Genomic DNA, 21,638 nt, shown 5'->3' with positions numbered 1-21,638 from the left:
GGTAGGACTTCACGTATTGACAGCGGGGCCTTAGGAAAGCTACTGATGCTCTGGAGCACATAATCGTCGTAGGTATCACTATGCATGCATTTCTGTGTCCTTCAATAATTACCAGCATATTGTTTTTGGTTAACAGTTAGCAGCTAGAACACCAAATCATCTACAGGAATGTTTTTTCTATGTTTTCCTTGTGATAGTGTATGATCTGTCACACGGCAAATTGGCTTAAAAACTTGTAATAAGTAAAGTACCTACTGTCAAATTGTCTTACGAAACAGTGCACACCAATCTCTACCTGACCTTCGTCTGACATGATGCAAATAGTCACTTAGTTAACAATTTTCTATAGCAAAAACTATCTGTCTTTATTACTTTAATAAAAAATCTGTTTTTTTTATGTAAAACTGAATTCTTCAGCTGGAGCGTACAATATCGGTTGAGATAATTTGTGTTTGCATTATCTCACAGCATTGCATCATCGGTTAATAGAGAGGCCAGCGTTAAACATCGATTTTCTAACTAATCCGTTACAATTATCAATTTTTTGATGACTGACAGATTGTTATCAGCTGGGCTTGTCGGAGTTCCACAAGTCACCAGTAATTAGCAAAAATAGCACCGGTTACTTATGCTATACCCCGTTATTGTCTTGTACAGTCGAGTGTAATATATGATCATATCCAACATTTCAAAAATATCCCGACGTAATAAAACCCGTGGTAGCATAGTTTTGAGCGGTTCGAATAGATACATATTTAGCGCTTGACTGTCAAATTGACGCCCAAATTATTTAGTCTCTAGAACAGACATTTTCCAGTGATATCACCCAAGTGTATAATTTTTGTATACGATTGTCGCAAGACGCGGTGATTTAAATATTATAGCAAGGACATTGCCAAGATTACCACCACTTCTTTGTTACCCAAGGCCTCCATAACTCTAAATCCGGCCCTACCTAAATTACAAATAGGACAATAAATAATTTTAATAGACCTGTGTTTAATATATGTAGTGTCAGTGATACTCACATTCCTACATATCGTTAAGTTTGTGACAGGCCATGACTTTACAATTTACGTTAGTTAGTAGGTGACCCATATTAACTATAAACTACATATAGCTAAGCCTTTTGTGTGTTAACCGTACATACATTGACTTAACTCGGTGGCCGCGACCCACTCACTCACAAGCATCGTCAAGAATAACATAAGGAACGTACTACCTACCTTTCGCTATAATGCCGAAGGAGCAAAGTTAAACTTAAAATTGCATTCACTGATATTGAAATTTTAATACACATATGAGAAAATATGTGGCTTTTTGTGTGCCAGAAAATAAAACTACTTATCGTTTTTAAACGGTAGTTTACAGTGATGACGATCAATAATAATGACTTTTACTAAGAGCTGAACTACACTTGAACTAAAATATCAGTAGGTAGGCGTATTTTCAAGGACTCTCCATTCTCTCGACTGAGTATATTTACATGGACTTGGATAATATATCTTCGCGGATAGTGCAAGTTTCAAAGTGAAAATTTAGAATTTTTATTACGAATTCGTTGAAATAAAACAGATCTGAAGTTAAAATCATCCCTGTAAAACTACGCGTACTTAGTGTAGATATGTACCTACACAGTATTTACGTATGGTAGATAAGCGAATTCATATTATCCCTGACAATATCCGAGAAATAAGTTAAGTGTACAAATAGATATTTTCAGCGATTAGAAGCGTGGGTTATTTTGTCGGCAGGCGCCCGGCGCGATGAGGACGGCTTCCTGTGGGTCACCGGCCGTGTGGACGACATGCTCAACGTGTCGGGGCATCTCATGTCAACAGCGGAGGTGGAGGGCGTGCTGTGCGAGGACCCGCGCGTAACCGAAGCCGCTGTCGTCTCCAAGCCGCACCCAATCAAGGGGGAATCCCTCTACTGCTTCGTTATCTTAGTAGATGGAGCAAAGTTCGACGCGGACCTGCTGGATGCTCTAAAGAAACTAGTGCGTGCGAGGATCGGCGCATTTGCCGTACCTGATGTGATCCAGAACGCGCCCGGTCTGCCGAAGACCCGCTCCGGTAAGATCATGCGCCGCATCCTTCGTAAGATTGCGTTGGGAGACCGCGACGTCGGCGACACCTCCACGCTTGCTGAACCCGCTGTTGTCGACGAACTCTTCAACAACAGGCCTTGAATACTTTAGGTTCCCATTTAAACTTTCACAAATTGTAATATCGTTTTTCAAGCTTTCCCCGGGGGTTCCATTGAAGCTATCCGTCCGCTTCCATCCTTATTTATGTGAGATATCCTAGAGGGTTAATCGGGAGAGCGCTTGTCAGGATTTGGATAAGCATAGCTGCAGACTCATAACAGTCGATCAGTTTGGATTGGACCTAGTCTCATTAAAAATTACGATACTGTAAAATTCAACTTTTGTACAGTCAAGGGCAAAGATATCGACACGACCAAAGTTACACAAATATGTATATACGACTTTATGCACTTAACGTTAAGGCCGTGTATACATATTTTTGCAACTTTGGCCGTGTCGATATCTTTGCCCTTGACTGTACTTACGACTTACAAAATTGTATTTTAATATAATTGATACCTATAAGAAATATAATCGCGGGAGTGACCAGTGAGGTAATAAATCTTTTCAGAAATGATAACATTTGATCATATATCTCCTTGTTCTTTATGTTTATTTTTTAAATTATAATACGGTTTTTAAGTGTTGATGTAATTAAGATATAACTGATAATGATAGATACCATGTAATGGCTGTTAGAGTAAACTTAGTATAAGCATACAATGGCATAACGTAAAACTTATAAATAAGTCATACCTTAAGTATCGAGTGCTTTAGGTATCACAAGTATGGAAACACTTCGGATATTGTAAACTTTATTTATTATGAAAGTACAAACAACAATTTATATCAAGTATCTAATAATTAATGATCAAGCAATAGAGTATCCCTTCAGCTGTGGACGACAAAGTTCGAAAAAAAGGACAAAAAACCTGTGTCATTTCGGTGTTATTTTTTTTTATATTCTGGTGTATGTATTCACTTGTAGATTGATATAAGGGTATTGATACATATTGATACAAGGCACTCATTTGTTGTTTATACTTTAGTTTATTAATAATGAACTAGACTTCAAAAATGTTTCACCGAAATTAAGCAAAAACATAAGTTTCAAATATTCACCCCCCTCCCCCCATCTGTTAAACCCCTTTTTAGCTTTAACAAAAAGGACCACCAAGTGTTAATAAGTCTTTCGGTTTTCATCGAATTTAAGTAATTTACCTTTTCTTTATCTGGTCTGGATTCCTTTTTTAAATTTACTTGTTTGTACTTCTATGAATAAATAAAGTGTACATTTCCGGTATAGAAGTGGATAAACTCATTGCCGTATAGCCAGTATAATCCAGCTTTGCTTGGATTTGGAGTAATAAACTGATAAAATATTAGTATTGTAAAAAATAACAAAATTATATTAATATTTAAGATTGCAATGTTGGTACAAAGGAAGTACATATTTAAACTTTAGTATCAATGCAATGAGGGCGCTAGTGTAGCGTGAGGTCTCCGAAATGTCAAATGTCATAGTTATTGGGTGAGCTACGCGGGTTTATTTATAAATAGAATAATTTTGTGAATATTTTGCATTACCTGAAATTAATTATGGCTTGTGGCAATTATGCGTTACGGGGCAATGAATGTCTGTGTTTTGAGACAGTTTTGTCTTTCGGAAACTTTTGTCCTCCCTTTTTTTCCGAACAAAACGGGACTTCGCAACACTGTGGTTGCTCGATATTTTTACCCGTTAAAACCGTACCATAAAAATATCGAGCATGCCACAGTGTTGCATAGTCCCCGTTTTGTTTGGAAAAAAGGGAGGACAAAGGTTTCTGAAAGACAAAACTGTCTCAAAACACAGACATTTATTGCCCCGGAACGCATATTTGCCATAATTAATTTCACATATTGCAAAATATTCACAAAATTATTCTAATTATAAATAAACCCGCGTAGCTCACCCAAAAACTATGACATTTGACATTTCGGAGACCTCACGCTACACTAGCGCCTCTAGTGGCGAATTCATACGCGATAGCCCTCATTGGCTTGCAATAACTTGACTACTAAAGTAATTGTAACCCGGCTGTTGTGAGTTTTTAAATAATTAGACACTGTCGTGCTCTGAGACGTCAATAAACTGGAATCAAATACATATACGAGTATAATAAATATCCCCTTTTAATTTAATAAACAGAAAGCCCTGCACTTATTTACGGTTATGTACCTATTAATTGACATCTTTGAGTCCGGCAGATATTATATAATCATTCCATGTTTAGTCGACTATTGAAGTATAGATATCATAGTTGGTCCTGTAAGGCGTGCAAGGGCGTAGGTATCAATGCTGTCGTTTTCCTTAACCGCTAAACAAAGTTATTAACCTGTCCTCTCCCAGAGGCACAAATTTGTGCCCAAATTCCTTTGATCCTGTTATCCTGGGAGATGACATTAATATAAAGAAGTCAAAACATCAACGGTATCGGGCTGCATTTTGAGTTAATTCAACTGATATAAATATTCAAGTGATAGTTAAGTGTCGCGCGACATTCTTGTCACCTGACGATTTCGAGCCTCTGTTTCCGCAGCGAGCATTAGGTAGTACAGTGAGTTTTTATCACTATCTTATTATTGATGACCTGACCCGACTTAACCTTTTATCTTAAAACTTGGATGCATACCTATTAGACACTTGGCACGTGTCACGAAAATGTATAAAAGAAACTGAATCTTGACATTAGTTTACTAAGTAGTTACGAAAACATTATAATATTGATTGATTATAGTAGCCATGTGTATTTTGTCAAAAATGAGAAACCTAAATTAATATTAGGTATTGATCGGCGTTGCAAACGAATGCCGGCACTCGCTTCAGGTACATAACATACCTACGAGTAAGTGGAAGCGAAACTTTCAAAATGTTTATTTTTTTAGACAGCTAAGCTTCTCACCCAAGGACAGCGATACAATAAACTACTTGAACTCCAAAAATATAGCATAATGCATAGAATTATTATGCTTTTTTTATCTGCTTTGTTTTTGATTATGTAAGTAATTTATTTGATATAGGTACTAAATGGAGTGCCACGATAAAGAGAAGAAAACGAATATTTGGGGAACTAAAGTTTAACCACACGAAATTTTACACACATTCGACTATTTTACGTTAATAATGTGACAGGTACGGTCAAGGACTCTATTTCATGAACCACCATTAGAACCATTTCCCAGTAAACATGATAGTCATATCGCAATAAATAACATGGAAAACCGTAAGTAATGACTTTTCCTTTGAAAAGGTTCCATGGTGGCTCATGAATTAAAGTCCTTGAGCGTACGAAAAAAAACATGATCCTCATTTGTCTTACCTTCTCTTTGATATGACCTACCGGACGGCTTATGATATGACTGTGTCTCATAAGTCTATTCACCGTCGTGTTACTACAAGTGTTGCTCGTGTAAATAGGTATTCTACGACTTTTTATATAAGTTATCTTTTTTTACTGCAATTTAGGGGTTGTGATATTTTTATTATTTTCATAAGGGTTATTCATGGTTCCTGACTTATGCACAAAATATTTGACCGTATAATGTCCTGGGCTTCTTGACTTATCAAAGTATCGGTTAAGCGAATTAACTGATTGTGAACTTTTGCTAGTCATCTTAAAAGAAAATAACTGTTCGACATAGCTTTCGCCAAAGTTTTGTGATCATTAAAGCTCCACGGACTGCTCCAAAGACAGAATCTGTTGCTTATAAATTTGTTTATATCAGGGACTTGTCCAATTCTTTCAATATAATGATTCAAACAAATAGTATAGAAACATATCTAGTAATGTAAGGTATGTGCTTAAATAAACTATAAGTTTCAATTATGTTTAAGTAGACTTGCCTTTAGATTATGCATTGACGCCGCATGAAAAAACGCGTAGATAATCATCAATGTAAGGAATTTATTTCCTCCTTGTGAGTACCTACCAACACATTATTAATCAAGAAGTTAGTTAGTCACCCAAACCTCCATGTTAGGTACGGTAACTTACGGTTTATCAATTTAACGTTTTGGTTAGTGTAAATGATGTATAGACTGTCACTGGCATGGTGTCGTTTGCAATATAATAGGTGCTTATATGAATTTTACGGGGTTTTTGTTAAACGTACTTATTTAAAAATACTTGTGTGCAGCGTGTAGTGTATCATATGCTAATGTAAGTTTGGTATTTAACAGTTTTGAGCTGTTATAAAGTGACTAAATTAGTTATAAAAACTGCTACCTACTTGTACGTATTTATTTTCGTGTGATACGGGTTGTATTATATCATATACTAAACGCTATGTTTTTGCTTAGTGTTAGTTATTTCGTAATTGGGTTAGACTTGTGTTAGTCTGCTATGCTATTTTTATCAAACCATCAAACTTTCACAGGCGTGTGTAAAGCAGTACACATCACACAGAGTGGGAATTGTAAAGGTTTTTTTCCCTTGTTGATTACAGAATTAAAACAATCTGATTTCATTACACAGTTTTTAATCTCACAACTCACAAACATTGTTTTCGTTCACATTACGAAATAAGTTAATAAAATTAATTATTTAAAGGTACATTCCTTGACACGACCAAGTCGCGATCAGTATGTATGGGTACCGTTAGATCTTGACTAGTCTCACATCGTCGTTTTAAATCCACTTAGCCGAATATAAAAATTATGTGCGTATAAATTTAAAATTAAAACAAATTAAAGTAGATAATAAAAATATAAATATGAAGAAAATGTGTGTTGACTGCATCAAAACTTACATTAGATTAAAATGATATTGATCAATCTGAATGTTGTTTGTGTGTTTAGATGTTAAATGTTAACGCGTTCAGTGAATAACAATACTTAAGTATTCTTTCACTTGCAATTTCCTGAAGATTGCACAATAAGCAATTAAAAAAATTATACCTTTGTTTGTAATCCATTGCCTTATTGATTTATTCACATTACGCATTGCCTCAAATCCAACATGGCGTGAATTTAGAGATCAACGACAATGTTACATGATTTGGGTTTGAAATAATGCTTAAAAGCTACTCCTAAGTTATGATACGGACGTGCATTTAACGCGCCGTTTTTACATATGTATAAGTGTTGTTGACACTAAAATTTAAATCTTTATGAATGTTATAGAACGATGCATGTAGGTAAATGGCATACCTTTGGAGTGAAATATATCTAATTAATCAGAATATAAGTAAATGCGACCACCCACCATATTTGGCGACACACGTACCTTAGTACCTATCTCTATGTACCTAATAATAATAAGCAATAGGGTATGATGCATTAGATGTCAACTTGCGATATTTATATAGTCGCCAATAGGTGGATCATCATTCAAGCAAACCCAAAATGAAAAGTCCAGCGCTAAAGCGATAATTCCTTTTTTTTCGGTAGTAGGTATTAAGAGTTGGTTGGCACTAAACTTAACCTAGAAAAATATATAAGAAATGTTATTGTGATTGTATTTCGAAACGAACATATCATTAAAAGTGATTAAATAGTGATACGCTATTAAAAATTGGCTGATCATTGAACCTAATTCTTAAGGATATTTTTGAATAGGTAGTTATGGTAACGGTAGTTTTGAAAAATCTTGGCCAGCTAAAAAGGGGGTTGCCTCAGAAGTTGAACTTTAAAGCTTCCCTTTGATGTTTCTGTTTTATTTGGTTTTCAACTTCTTTGCTGGTGCAGCGGCGGGCGCGGTCCTAAAGTAGAGCCCGTAGAACACGCTAGATGCCACCAACAGAATCGTCGACAGCACGGTGATGTATTCGGCGCGGTTCCTGAAACATCACCTATGGTTATACAACTAGAACAAAGTGGTGGCTCTACTAATGTGTGAAAAATAATGCACTGAATTCACCAGACTGATTTATACTCCCTACATGGCCTAATTAGAGCTTACATCCTAGCGCTCAAGAGTCATTCCTTCAAGTCAAGAACTCTAAGGGTGTGGCGAAAGGAAACCATCACCCTCATCAATACCTGTAATATTACTTTACACTGCGAGCTACAGACATATATAGAAGAAGATACCTACTCAAACAAGTCTCCTACTATTTACTCCAACACGGGGTGTTTTTTTAATTCTCTTCACATTATGACTTCTTGGTGGATGGCGGGTCTAACGGTAAATTCACATTGGCTGCTGCCTCACTTTAAAATAAAAAAATTCGAGTGATACTCACTGGAAAGGTGTCCCGCAAATGACGTACCACCAGGAGCCGGCGGCCGGCTTCTGTCCGCCGACGCAGCTAAAGTCGAAGTATCCTTCGTCGTAGTTCTCGGGACAGAAATATTTGCGTTTTTGGAGGGTCTGTAGGTACATAAAGAAAAGGTCAAGATTATCGATTTTGCTTTCATTCCTACAAGTATTTCATATTCTTAGGTATTCAATTTTCCCTAGATAAAATTGAACCCGCGTTCTAAGGCCGCTTGTAGACGTCCGTTGTTTTCACCGGACAACAGACCGTTTTTTTGCCGGACTTGCGGTGTTGTACCTATGGCTTACAATGAATGTGTGTACATGCACCGGACACTTATCCGGCGACGAAGCCATACAACACCGCAAAAAACGGTCTGTTGTCCGGTGAAAACAACGGACGTCTACAAGCGGCCTAAGGGTCTCAAACTCTGTACTAAGTTTCATCTAAATCAGCTCGGCGGTTAAAGTGTGCAGATATTACAGACAGCCAGCCAGACAGACATACTCACAAACTTTCGCACTGATAATAATTAGTAACGATTTTAAGCGTTTACGGCACAATTTCATCAACCTTACCTGTCCGAAGAGCGTGGTGAGCGTCGCAATCTCATTGCAAGGTCCAACAGGCTCGTGCAGCCCTAAGGACCACTCGCGCTCTGGATGGAAGAACACAACGAACACCCAGTAAATTATGTAGTGGATGGCCAGCTGGAGGATTAGCACGTAGTCGATGCCCGTCAGTCTACAACAGAGGAAAAGATAAAGAGAAAGATGCTTAAAACATTACGTCCGATGTCTTACTTAGTCACATATACCAAAGTATTTCCGGTAACGTTGAGCTTGGATTAATTTCAATATAAAACCAGTATGCTATATCTGTTTTGTGATCTAAAACGGGAGGAAATCCACTTAACGGATTATCGCCCAACTAGCAAATCTTAGTCATTTAAGATTTTGTTTTTTACATACATTTTTTGTCGCAAATAAAAGCAGAGGATAGGCTGTCGAAATGCTGTACTTATTGGCGAAGATGCGACGCAGGTGAAATTATTTACCACTCTTACCTAATCATAAGAGTAAAATACCTTATCTATTTATTTGAAAGGTCTGGGCTGGAAACAGCCAGTGACATCTCACCTTTCTTTAGTCTTCTCTCGGTCGCTCAAGAGGCCATGAAGTACGAAGGCGGTGAAGATGGCAAACAGCAAGAAGAAGGTGACCTCAGAGTGGATGTATAGGATGTCGTGGAGAGGATGGTAGATCGGAATGAACATTAGAACGCCGCCCGGCATACCCAGTAGAGTCGCCAGAACAAGCGTCTTCCACTCGGTCTTTTTGCTGAACAGAAACATAGACAAGTAATAATTATTTTCTTTAGAAACCATCACGAAACCATGAATAGGTAGGTATCTCAAGCCATAACCTAGCCCAAGGTTCAGTGTTTAATCTTTTCGACGCCAACGACTCATAATAAGGATCCTAACTATATATTGTTACAAACGCATACCATTGTAAACCCATATTCAGCAAATAAAGTAATTATTATTATTATTATTAATACGCCCCGCAGGTTCCTCGCCAACGACCTATAAGTACGAGTATATAGTCCATTAAGTACTTCAATGCAAAAATAAAACCTTCGCGCAGTTGTGTTAAGGTTCAATTTTGCATTGCAAGCTTGGCGTACCTATTGTGATGTGATGTCTTTTGTACCTATTTGAAGTGGCGGCGAAAAGGTTAAAATTTATAGCCTTGGATATCTAGCCTGTTTTGAAACTGTTAAACCTCAAATTGGGGTGCTTCGTACTTAGTGTCGTTCTCGGGAGGCATATGAAATTTAATTTATTGCGAACTAGCTGATGAGTGATGACGATGACTGACGACGCCGTAAGTAGGTAAGCCATGTTCTGCGATAAAAATAATACCTAGGTACTGTGTGCTAATTCAGGTTACCCATAATATAGACTATATTTTTGCAATATTTCATCAAAGTCAGTCCATTCGTTTTAGCGTGAAACATCAATAAACGTGCAGACACAGACGCAAACACTCACAAGCTCTCGCATTTTACAATACCTAAGTATTATTTTAATGGATAAAAAATACAAGAGAAACTCACCTCGCTGACTCCCATTGTGCGACCTTTGGCGCGGACCATTTCCTAATCGCGTGGAAGAAGAAGACCAAGCTGGCTGCAAACGTGGCGTGGAAGTAGTAGGAGTTCCACGGGACCCAGTAGTGGCGGTCGAAGATGTTGGGGTCGGTGTCGTGCCACGTCCAATGCACGAACTTGACAGCCACGATGTCGTAGGGGATGTCGATGAGGACAGTCACCAAGCCCACTGCGAACGGCTCGGCGTACCGCGGCAGGTTCAGCTTCGATACGGCGTATGCGGCATGGTAAATGAAGGCAGGGTCTAGAATCGATATTTAATTCGTGAATACTCATGGTATTAACACTATGTTTTTTAATGGAGTAGCCACTTCATTAATCATTAAGTACTATCATAGGTACTATGTATTGACCGAAAGAATGCAAATAATATAGAACTGATAATATTTATTACTTACTTACTACTATGATTCGTACTAGTGTACCTACAGTCAAGTGTAAAAGTATTAACTTATTCAAAGTTTCAAAAATAAGTACCACCTCTATTCCGACGCAATAAGGCCGTAGTAGCATATTTTTGAGTGGTTCGCAGAGATACTTATTTTTGCACTTGACTGTACGTGTCAACGGAAAATAAAGGTTTTTTTTAATTTTATTTACTTATTTATTTATTGTCCGAAAGCACGTTGGACGGTCACCAAGCCTCAGCAGGATGACGCTTCATCTTATTAAACGGAATGGCAAGTGTAGAATTTTGGGATTAGTTTAATTGTTTAGTGGCTCCGGATTTAAAAATTGATCTAATGTGAATATTTACCTACTCTTGGTTCAATAACGTATCATGATAGGAATGAGGGCTATCGCGTATGAATTCGCCACTAGAGGCGCTAGTGTAGCGTGAGGTCTCCGAAATGTTAAATCTCATAGTTTTTGGGTGAGCTACCCGGGTTTATTTATAATTAGAATCATTTTGTGAATATTTTGCAATATCTGAAATTGATTATGACAAATATGCGTTCCCGGGCAATGAATGTCTGTGTTTTGAGACAGTTTTGTCTTTCGAAAACCTTTGTCCTCCCTTTTTTCCGAACAAAACGGGGACGGGGACTATGCAACACTATGTGGCATGCTCAATATTTTTATGGTACGGTTTTAAGGTGTGTTAAATATGATTTTAATCTAAACTTTGTTTTCACGCCCGTAATAACAGACTTTGAAAGCCATACTTAAAAACATCACGCAACAGTGCGCCATCTAGTGAGACAAAAAATGTTAGCCCTCATTGGAAAGGAAACCATAGAAAAAAATATAATGACTTTCCATCCAATATTACACATTTGACATTACAATCGTAATACTCACACACGAAGATAATGTGCAACGGCATTCTGGCGCCAAGAAGGATGACGGGAGTCTGAGAGTGCCAGAAGTTGTCATACTCGGGAACAACGAAGTGCCAGAAGTTGTCAGAATAGAGACCGTGAAGCACAGTGGCCAGCCAGAAGTAGGGCCACCGACCGCCTTTTCTGAAAGCTGATTATAATACGCGTTTTAGTACCTATAGTAGAAGATCCGTTTAAGTACGACCTTATCACCGAACTGGTTAATGGATGAAACGTATTTTATATTAAATTTAATATGTCAATAAATATACTGCATAACAATAATTGCATTACATAACAATTCGACAAACGGAATTCAGGACTGATTTTTCGCAGACAACCCTATACCACCGTGTTCGTATTAATGAAATAATCTTTTGCAAGTTACTAGTATCGATTTACCTGTTTATACCTGCCTACCCGAGAGTTGTGACGGGAAAAAAATACTATTTTCTCAAAAATGACCGTAAAAGTTGACATTATTCTTTACATATCAGAAGGTGAAGTGCATAGTTAACTGATAGTGTCTTTTCCAACCTCGACATTGGCGGAATCATCGATAGTATCGATGGAGCTATACTTTCAAGAATTGAATTGAATTGAAGTGCATAGTTTATGGTCAGCGAAAAATTAAAAAGTAAAAAAGATTGCAGGTGCGCTAACTCGACAATAATGAATTAGCGCGCCTGCAATCAGTCACATTTTGTTTTAAAGTTAAAAAGGCCATGGAAATGTTGGCACAAGTCGTAATACAGCCAAGTCTAATGACCGGTATCAGATATTTTGTTGGATCTCCGGACTTTTTCTATTGGGTCTGAAATAGCTTGTGGTGTTTTCGGTGGAAAAATACACCTGCAGTTTATTTTTAATGAAAAAAGGCGGAAAAACGTAAGAAAAATATTGGAATAAAATTAATTTTAGTATATATTTTAATATATTTTGAGAAAAAGTATTCTATTTCAGAATTATTCACCATTTTTGAGAAAAGCTTTATATTAGTCTCGGCTGGAATAGCAATTGCTGGCTTCGTATTAGTTAAACGGACTCGCAAGCTCGTCCGTTTAATACTCATATCAGCCAGCAATTGCCTACTTCCAGGCCACGACAATAATCTACTATTGAGTAACCGTCACACACACAGATATAGTGAATATTTTTTTGTCGGATAAGTTCGTTTGCTTTCTCAATTAGGGTCAGTAAACTACAATAAGCTAGCTGAGAAAGCAAGATAAATAAGTTACGAACTTTTCCAGCAAAAATACGGTGGAAAAACTTTCCTCTAGATCGTAGGTACATCAATGTTACAAAAACGTACATTAAAGTTTTTCAATTCATTTTAACTTGTAAGTATTATTGTGTGACTAAAAGCACCTACTTTCTGATACTACCTATAGTCACCAGCACCAATATCTATTTATTTATTTATTTGGCAAAAAACATAAAATACATAAGGCCTTATTCTAATAAGTCTTACAATTTATTTATTATGCACCCTGGTAGGGTATAGCCATGCCATATTTATAATAATGTTATCTAATCCATTAGGCAACTAAAAAGTAAGACATCCTACGTACTTGCATTAAAGCTTAAAAACTACGGTTACATTATGCTATTTAAATGAAATTAGACTGTTATAAACTATTATGGCACAATAATATCCTGTTTACAAAAATGCGTATAATAAGTACATTTACTGCTATTTTCATTCATCCATATCTGACACAACAAAACGTGCAAATCGACGGTGGAAAGCATAAACGCTGTAACCCAAAATGTGTAAAGTTTACACCAGAGCCAAAAAACTTTTTAAAATTTACTAAAAAAATCATAACTCTTGATTCTTTTGGCCTAAAGTAACCATTCTTTGACAAATGATGTATATTTGGCTAGGCTATCATTCTCTTGGTAAAAATCTTCTCTAAAGTAGTCAGCAAAGAAGTTTTGGTAGGTTACAGCATTTGAATATTTTGCTTTAGACCACGAAAACGCAGTTACATCAATACACTAATGTATGAAATAGTAGAAAGTGTATTTTTTTGGGAAAGCATAAATGTCGTAATTGGACACTTTAGAGTACTTATGATCATATAAAGTGTTGTAAGCTGGTTTAGATTCTCAAAATGAAAAATGAAATTGAAGTAACAGCTTACATCAATCCAATCCATGTAAAATTAATTAGCGTAATCAGCAACTGGTCAAAATATTATGGGACTTTAAAAATGGAAAATACTTATTTTATTTAGTATTATTGATTAATCGTAACAGTAATTAATCAAAACGACAAAATAATTTAGGGAAAAGTGTTTTTATGCGTCTTGATATGTTTCGCAATCCGCGTCTTCTTCGATAGTTCTTGTTTTTTTTTTTATTTTACTTGCTGGCAATCCCAAATACTCCTGAACTTACTTGTGGAATCAATTTTGTCAATGAGATTTTTCAAGTTTTTTTACTACTTGTTGTATTTTTTTTGGATATCTATACTAGTCTATACTAATTTTGGATGTTTCTTACGAATAAACTCGAAAAATAGGTACCCAACCGATTTCATTTTTTTTTCTGCATTAAAATGCTACACTATCCCAAAGTGACATACACACCTTATTTATTACCAGAAAAAGTTAGGGTTTCGTACTATTAAAACTTTAATAATGTAACTTGAGGTGTAACAAAAACAAGCTTTTATTAGAAAAAAAAACAGAACTAACAAAGGAAAAATTATCCAATTAATCCAAACCTGTTTACTCTGGTTCTGGAAGATGTTTTCAAAAAACTCGCATGGGAAAATCGAGGTCTAAATATAGCAGGAGCTAGACTGAATAACTTAAGGTTCGCAGATGACATAGTTCTTCTCTCCGTGAGAAGAATTACAGGTAATGATTCAAGGTTGAGTGACGTCTCTTAACAAGTTGTTTTGGAAATGAACTTGGAAAAAACCAAGATTATGACGAACATGGATGGAAATACCGTAAGCATAACCATCAACCAAACCACCGTAGACCAGGTAAAGAAGTACGTATACCTGGGATGGGACAGGAGATCAGGATGGGCAAAGATAACCAAACTAGTGAACTTCACAGACGAATAAGGCTTAGGTATGTGGGCAGCATACTCGAAACTGGACTTTGCTTTTAAGAACAAAATTTCTGCGGAACAAAAAGCCAGGATATTTAATCAGTGCATCCTGCCGGTGCTCACTTATGGTGCTGAAACCTGGGTATTCACGAAAGACGTGATCAATCGATCACAAGTGGCCCAGAGGGCAGTGGAGAAGAAGCTGGTAGGAGTGTCGCTGATGGACCGCAAAACAAAAAAATAGCTTCGGGATCAAAGCAAAGTCGCACACGTGACAAAATGAGTGGCGAGCTTAAAGTGGAACTGAGCTGGACATGTGGCCCGGAGTGAACAGTCGTGGTGCAAGCGTCTCCTAGAGTGGAAGCCATGGGGGGAAAAGCGACCTCAGGGTAGACCACAGATGCGGTGGAAAGACGATGTAAAAAGGTTGCTGGTTCAAATTGGATCGAAAAAGCTCAATGTCGCGACGAGTGGAAAAAAATGAAGGAGGCCTACACCGAGAAGTTTAAGAAAGGCTGAAGAAGAAGCCTTATATCGGTATCTAGAAAAAAACGATATGTCCATGTATTGTAACTATGTCACTTATAACTAGATACAGGTACTTTTTTACGTTTTAAAAGTTGATAGAAATCCCGACCAAAATTAAACCATATTATCTAATCTTTACCAAATAAATTACTTAATCCTTATCCAAATAAATTACTTCATATTCAAGAATATTTCAATACTTATAGATCACTTTTTGAATTATTCTAAATAATCGGACATTCCACTCAAAAAATATTAGATACGAATTAAAAAAAGCGTTCCGTTTGCGCGGGAAATGGAGCTGAAAAATGTTTGTGAGGTGTCCTTGTATAGGACCTTTTTTAAATTTGTGACCGTGCGAAGCCGGGGTGGGGCGATAGTAAGTCTAGTACCTAGTAGATATATTGTTAGTTTTTTTTTAAAGAAGATTTAGTGTTAGTTTGATAATTAACTTATTATTATTGTATTGTCATCGGTTCTTAATAACTAATAAGTAAGTCTACAGAGTTTAAATTAAATCTGACCGTTTAAAGTGGGTCAAAATCGAGTTCAAAGCAGTCGGTTACAAAAAAACGTACATGAAAAGCTAATAAAAGCGTTGTAAAATTGATGTAAATTGACTACTAACAATAATATTATGCATTTTCAAATGCTGTAACGTCATGAATCTTATCCTAATGCTCCGGGAACTGCCTTGAAAATTTTTGATAGAAAGCTGTAACCCTAAGTATTCAGTTGTTTTGATTCCCAGTGAATGCTTTAACACTCACCTGCAATACATTCTCGATCAGCGTAAATGCTGTAACCCACGTATGATATATTTTTTATTGCGCCTAAACGCTGTAAGTGACATCGTGTGGATGAATATTGTTCCGCGTGTATGAAGTAAGATACAGGACTCTATTTTTATTCGTTTTTCGTGTCGGTTACAGCATTTGACGTACCATAAATAGCCAAAAATTGTAAAAATTCCTACGCTGTCCAGAAACTTCTAAGCGTCGTAGAGCAACGAGAGTTACAGCATTCGACGCAGAAAAAAAAACTGAATCGAAATATGCAATAAAATTTTTTTGGTAAAGGTGTGGGTTACAGCGTTTATGCTTTCTACCGTCGATATATATAATTCTGAAAAGACTAAGTATTTCTATAACCAGTAGGAGATGGCAGTTATTTTTGCACGCTCCGCTGTGGCAGGTGAGTGTGGTATTGTACCTACCTACTGAAGTCTGTATGTATACGTACATATCAGTGGCGTGGGGTCGTAACAACTCGATTTACAACAAGTTGCCTGAATTTTTACATGATAGTGATGGCGATTTGTTTCCTCACTGTAAATTTGCAACTGTAAGCATTTCTAAATGAATAAATAAATGACAAGTTTGGCAAAGCATGTGTACACGAACTGCGAGGAGTTGTAACTCACGCTTTTCTAACTCTCGCGGGTCGGTTTACCTAACGAAAATCACGAAAATGTTCAGTCCACTGCCGTTACTTATTTATAGATATTTCATATTTTATAGTTGTGGCATAAATCACAGAATCACCATTTACTTACGTAGACTTAACTGAAAGAAATATACTTACAGCGAAGTAATAATATTAAATGCTTTATTATGTTTTGTTTACATAGTCGTACGAGTACGTTACTCCTATACAATGACTAAGAACATACATAGTTAGGCACACTCCTTAAGTAAGGTAGTGTATGTAAGTTTTTGTCGTAACACACACATCCTATGTAGGTACAGTCGAACAAATTGACTCATTTTTAATAATCTTCTTTTCTATAGCTGTGCGATGTGTGGTTACAACAAAACTTACAAGATGGCAACCACTTGCAATATGGCAGCACTAAATGCATAGCTGTATCTGCTTCACTATTCTCTCTCTCTCTCACACAGCAATGAAGACTGCTAGCTGCTGGGCTACTACGAAACTCGATGTTCGTGTCGTGCGGTCCCTCTGACACATACTATTTAATACAAGAGCGAGAGGGACGGTACGATACGAACTTCGAGTTTCGTATTAGCCCAGCTGACGTGGTTTGCACGGAGGCCTTATTGTCTCCTAACACTTAGAATCGACGAACGTAGAAAGAGATGGTGAATGCGATCGCGAACGTCAGCGCGTTAGACAATACGGCCTCGGCGGTCCCTCCGTACCAGCGACTTTATATTTCTTAGCTATTACTCGTCCGCGAATTCCGCGATATAGGTAGTTTAGGTACGCTCAATCAATACCTAAAAGTTTTTATGTTAAGGTGCAATTTCTTACCATGCAGCAAAGTGATGACACCAGCAAGCATGTACACCGCTTGCGAGATCAGGTAAGTCGGCTGAGCGGCCCACAGCTGCTTGATGTCGTTTGTGTGGACCAGCCATTGCCACCACTGCGAAAGATTAATCAGCTAGGTACTTACATCACTTACCACTTTAATAAATAAGTCAATGCTTGTCAACAAGGGTTAAAATAAAAGCGAAAGCCTTTTTTATACGAACCTAGTAAACGTTAACCGATTCTGAACAGTCTATCTCTTCCTATATAACGGTAGGTACTGTAACTAATTGACTGACTGACAGACAACGTTGGAACAGGCATTGGAACTAGTAGAGAGAGACTAAATATGAAATACTTAGATAGCGCCCGCCAGGAAGTATGGCGGTGACAGATTGATCTCTGTTTTCTCGTAACTAACTAATCAATGCTAGAAAGCTGTAATTTTGCACGAATATATGTAGACTATGCCGCCAAATGGTACAATAAAAAAATTTAAAAAAAATTTTTTAGAGTACCTCCCTTAGACGTAAAGTGGGGGTGATTTTTTTTTTCTCATCCAATCTTGTAGTGTGTGGGATGTCGTTGGATAGGTATTTTAAAAAAAATAAGGGGGTTGGTAAAACGATTTTTCGATTCAGTGATTTGTTTGCTAAATATTCAACTTGAAAGTGCAAATTTTCATAACAATCGAGCGTCCCCCCCTCCCTCCTCTAAAATCTAAACAGGTGGGTGGAAAAATTTGAAAAAAATCAGGATGGTAGTCTTTCAAGGAAAAATATAACGGCTAAGTTTGCTTGAGAATTACCTATTACTAGTTAAGAGTAAATTTATAGCAGCCTAAGGCATAAAATATACCTAAACTTGGAAGATTCTGTATAAAAAACGAAATCCTTAGAAAAATATTACTTATTTTTTTCGTAATGCCTACGAACCCTATTTTGAGCGTGTCCGACACGCTCTTGGCCGGTTTTTTTTTTCGTAATGGCTACGGAACCCTATTTTGGGCGTGTCCGACATGCTCTTGGCCGGTTTTTTGTAGTACATTTATTTGATGTGAGTGAAAACCATACGACACCATGTCACCGCTAGGATGTATGACACGGTATAGGCACATAATCTTAAGTAATAGAGGTGCAACAAGAAGGATTTTTTAGAAATTTCCACTAGGCAAAGGAATAGAATAGGCGTTTCACAGATTTTAAATGCCATCAAAGATGCGGATCGAAACTGATTTATGCTGCATGCTTATTAAGAGTTAACGGCGGATTATTGAAACAGGTCTTATTAAACGAGATGTGCGAATGTAAATACCCGCGATTCAATTCAAATACTATTTTACCTGTTGTTTAAAGTTAAATGCTTTGAATATAGAGAAAGAGAAATAAACTAAAACTTTGCGACTAGGTATAATGTGAGCAGCTTTTTGATGTATATAATTAGTTTTCGTTCATATTCAATGTATACCTACACAGAATAAAATCACATTAATTTTAAGTTTTGTATAAGAAATGGAAATTCATTATCGTTTTTTCGTTACATTTTATTTTAACCAAAACTAATTATAAGCATCGTATGGCTGCTCCCATTACAGTTGCAAAGTTGCGTTTGTATCCGTAGTACTGCTTGTGTAAATTAGAATGAAACACGTTTGTACTTACGAAAATGCGAGCGTACGCAGGGGACTCTTAAGTGCATGCAGGTATAATAGCTATACCTACCTACCTACCTACCTACCGTAGGTACCAGTTATGGAGCGCCGTCCAATGAGACAAGGAACCCTACGTTGTAAGTTAATTTAGTTCGTTCAGGTAGCTATTTAAGTACTCTTTATATTAATATATTATGTACTAGCTTTGTGGATTTCGGTTATCGCGCGCTGTTCTCTCCTGTGGATAAAAAGTAGCCTATGTCACTGTCTGGCCCATAAAATATCTCTATGCCAACAATCACGTCGATTCGTCGCTCCATTTCGACGTGAAAGACGGAGAAACATATAAACACACTAACATACACACTTTCGCATTCATAATATTTGTATGGAAGTATGGATTGTACTACTAGTACTCACACTTTTGCTACAAATTAAGAAAAATTCCGAAAATTATTTAGCTAAGTAGGTTAGGAAAGCAAAATATAGACTTGTGAATTAACTTGCCACCAATATTTGCATAAAATCCCGTTTAACGGTATTCGAATACTTACTAATTTTACCATATGCTTAATTGTTAAATTAGAAGCTCCAAAGTTTTAACAACTCAAAGGTCGTTTTAAAGCTAGGTGCCTACTTAAGTACCTACACGTGTCTTTCGAACTACATCCTGAGACGACTACACTTGATTTTTTTTAATAAAAATGGAAACCGGCTTTCCCTAAGACATATGTTTTCAGTTCGCATCAGCATCCGAATATATTTTTAATACGATACTTCGCTAGCAACAATTAACGCAGTTATCGCGTACCCGATCCGATAAAACTTTTATATGATAAACATATTTTTTTGATATAATACTTACGGTTATGGTGTTAGCCGAAGTCATCGTGCGTGCTACACTCGCGTCGTGCTTCAAGAAAATGATAAAAAAAGAATTAAAGACAAACGGTGTTGTGCTAGGCCGCGATAGTGAGGAGCGCGTCTGTGATTGATAAACATATCGATAACGAAGATAGTAGTTAGTACTGTCGATCGATAGTATAATGATAAAAATAACTCATATTTACCTACCTAAAGCTTTTTGCATTAGTGTATAAACGAGTATTTTTGGTCTTCCCAACGATTTAATACCTATGTAGTATGTACCTATTTATACTAACTTAAAACATTTAATTTTGTTTGTTAAAAGATCTAAAATTGTAATTTGGATTCGCTTTGTATCTATAATGAAATTAAATTTAAAAGAACCATCAATCAAACTCAAAAGCAAAAAGTACTTAATAAACCTTTTTCATTTAACCTTAATCTAGGTAAGTACTTACTAGTTTCAAGTCGGCACCTCAGCTCGAGCCAGGAGGAGTGATAGAAGCCCATAATGCAGGTAGACGACTATAGGTCCACTGCTAATTAGTGCTGAGGCACCGACTTCAAACTGGTACCCAGATTAAGGTCAATCAAAAAAGGTATTATTTTTGCTTTTCAGTTATTTCGGCGGTTATTTTTTTTTGTTAAAGTTTTTATTATACATTTTTTTGGTTTTATTGACGAATAATTTATTTTTTATTCATACTACTCAATTGCTACATTTAACATTCATTCATAGTAGAGATGGACCGAACATGGGTTTCACCAAATACGAATAATCGGCCGAATGTTCGGTAAAACTTTTACCGGACCGAATATTCGGCATAATTGATTCCTAAGTAGAAACTAGAAATATGATTCATTTTTGTTGAAATGTTTAATCATGCAACTCTTGATTAAAACATAAAAATTGCTAATTTTTTTTCTATAGTTTAATCTTAAAACAGCTACATACTTATATTTTGTTTTTAATTAAATAATCATATTTTTTATCTGCTGGTATTGAAAATAAAGCTACAGTGTCAACAAAAAACATAAAGCCTCACTGTACCTTATAAAAATAACACATTTAACACTCACCTAATACATGGCTCAATACAGTAAAAATAAGAGTACCACTTTGCCGAACATTCGTTGATTTAGCCGAATATTCGGCCGAATACGAATATTCGGTAAACCTGCCGAATATGCCGAATACCGAATATAAAACGAATATTCGGCCCATCCCAAATTCATAGCAAGTGTTGGTCTAGTATGCCGCTTTTTTTAGAGTAAAAGAATGGTCACATGCGCCATCTTTTGCGGCCTTACATAGTTCATGAAGTTCCACGATAACATCGCTATAATATAATGCATCGATCGAAGTGCATCACTAGTGCGTTATCAACGCAACTTCACCCGCTACGTGTCTACAAATTCA

At 36.7% G+C, this 21,638-nt stretch overlaps 2 protein-coding genes across 2 annotated transcripts in view; one reads left to right on the top strand and one right to left on the bottom strand.

Moving 5' to 3' along the window:
• The window catches only part of AcCoAS (acetyl coenzyme A synthase), a 29,218-nt gene extending 22,617 nt beyond the window's left edge, over positions 1-6,601 (top strand). Inside the window, exon 9 of the mRNA XM_074096840.1 lies at positions 1,755-6,601. Within this exon, the coding sequence (XP_073952941.1) occupies positions 1,755-2,191 (437 nt within the window). The 3' untranslated portion in view covers positions 2,192-6,601. The remainder of the gene's footprint in view (positions 1-1,754) is intronic.
• Positions 6,594-20,319, bottom strand: LOC141434430 (uncharacterized). Its single transcript, XM_074096852.1, has 8 exons — positions 20,217-20,319; positions 17,701-17,815; positions 11,807-11,977; positions 10,451-10,748; positions 9,469-9,669; positions 8,908-9,073; positions 8,315-8,442; positions 6,594-7,909 (listed from the first exon to the last, which is right to left on the bottom strand). Exons 1-8 carry the CDS (start codon positions 20,238-20,240, stop codon positions 7,786-7,788), a joined length of 1,227 nt encoding a protein of 408 aa, XP_073952953.1. The 5' UTR covers positions 20,241-20,319; the 3' UTR covers positions 6,594-7,785.
• Between the last annotated feature and the right edge of the window lie 1,319 nt (positions 20,320-21,638).

Source organism: Choristoneura fumiferana, chromosome Z (assembly GCF_025370935.1).
Source record: "Choristoneura fumiferana chromosome Z, NRCan_CFum_1, whole genome shotgun sequence".
Classification (NCBI taxonomy): Eukaryota; Metazoa; Arthropoda; class Insecta; order Lepidoptera; family Tortricidae; genus Choristoneura; species Choristoneura fumiferana.
Note: the sequence above shows the minus strand (reverse complement) of the source record. Positions and strands in the feature narration are given on the sequence as shown.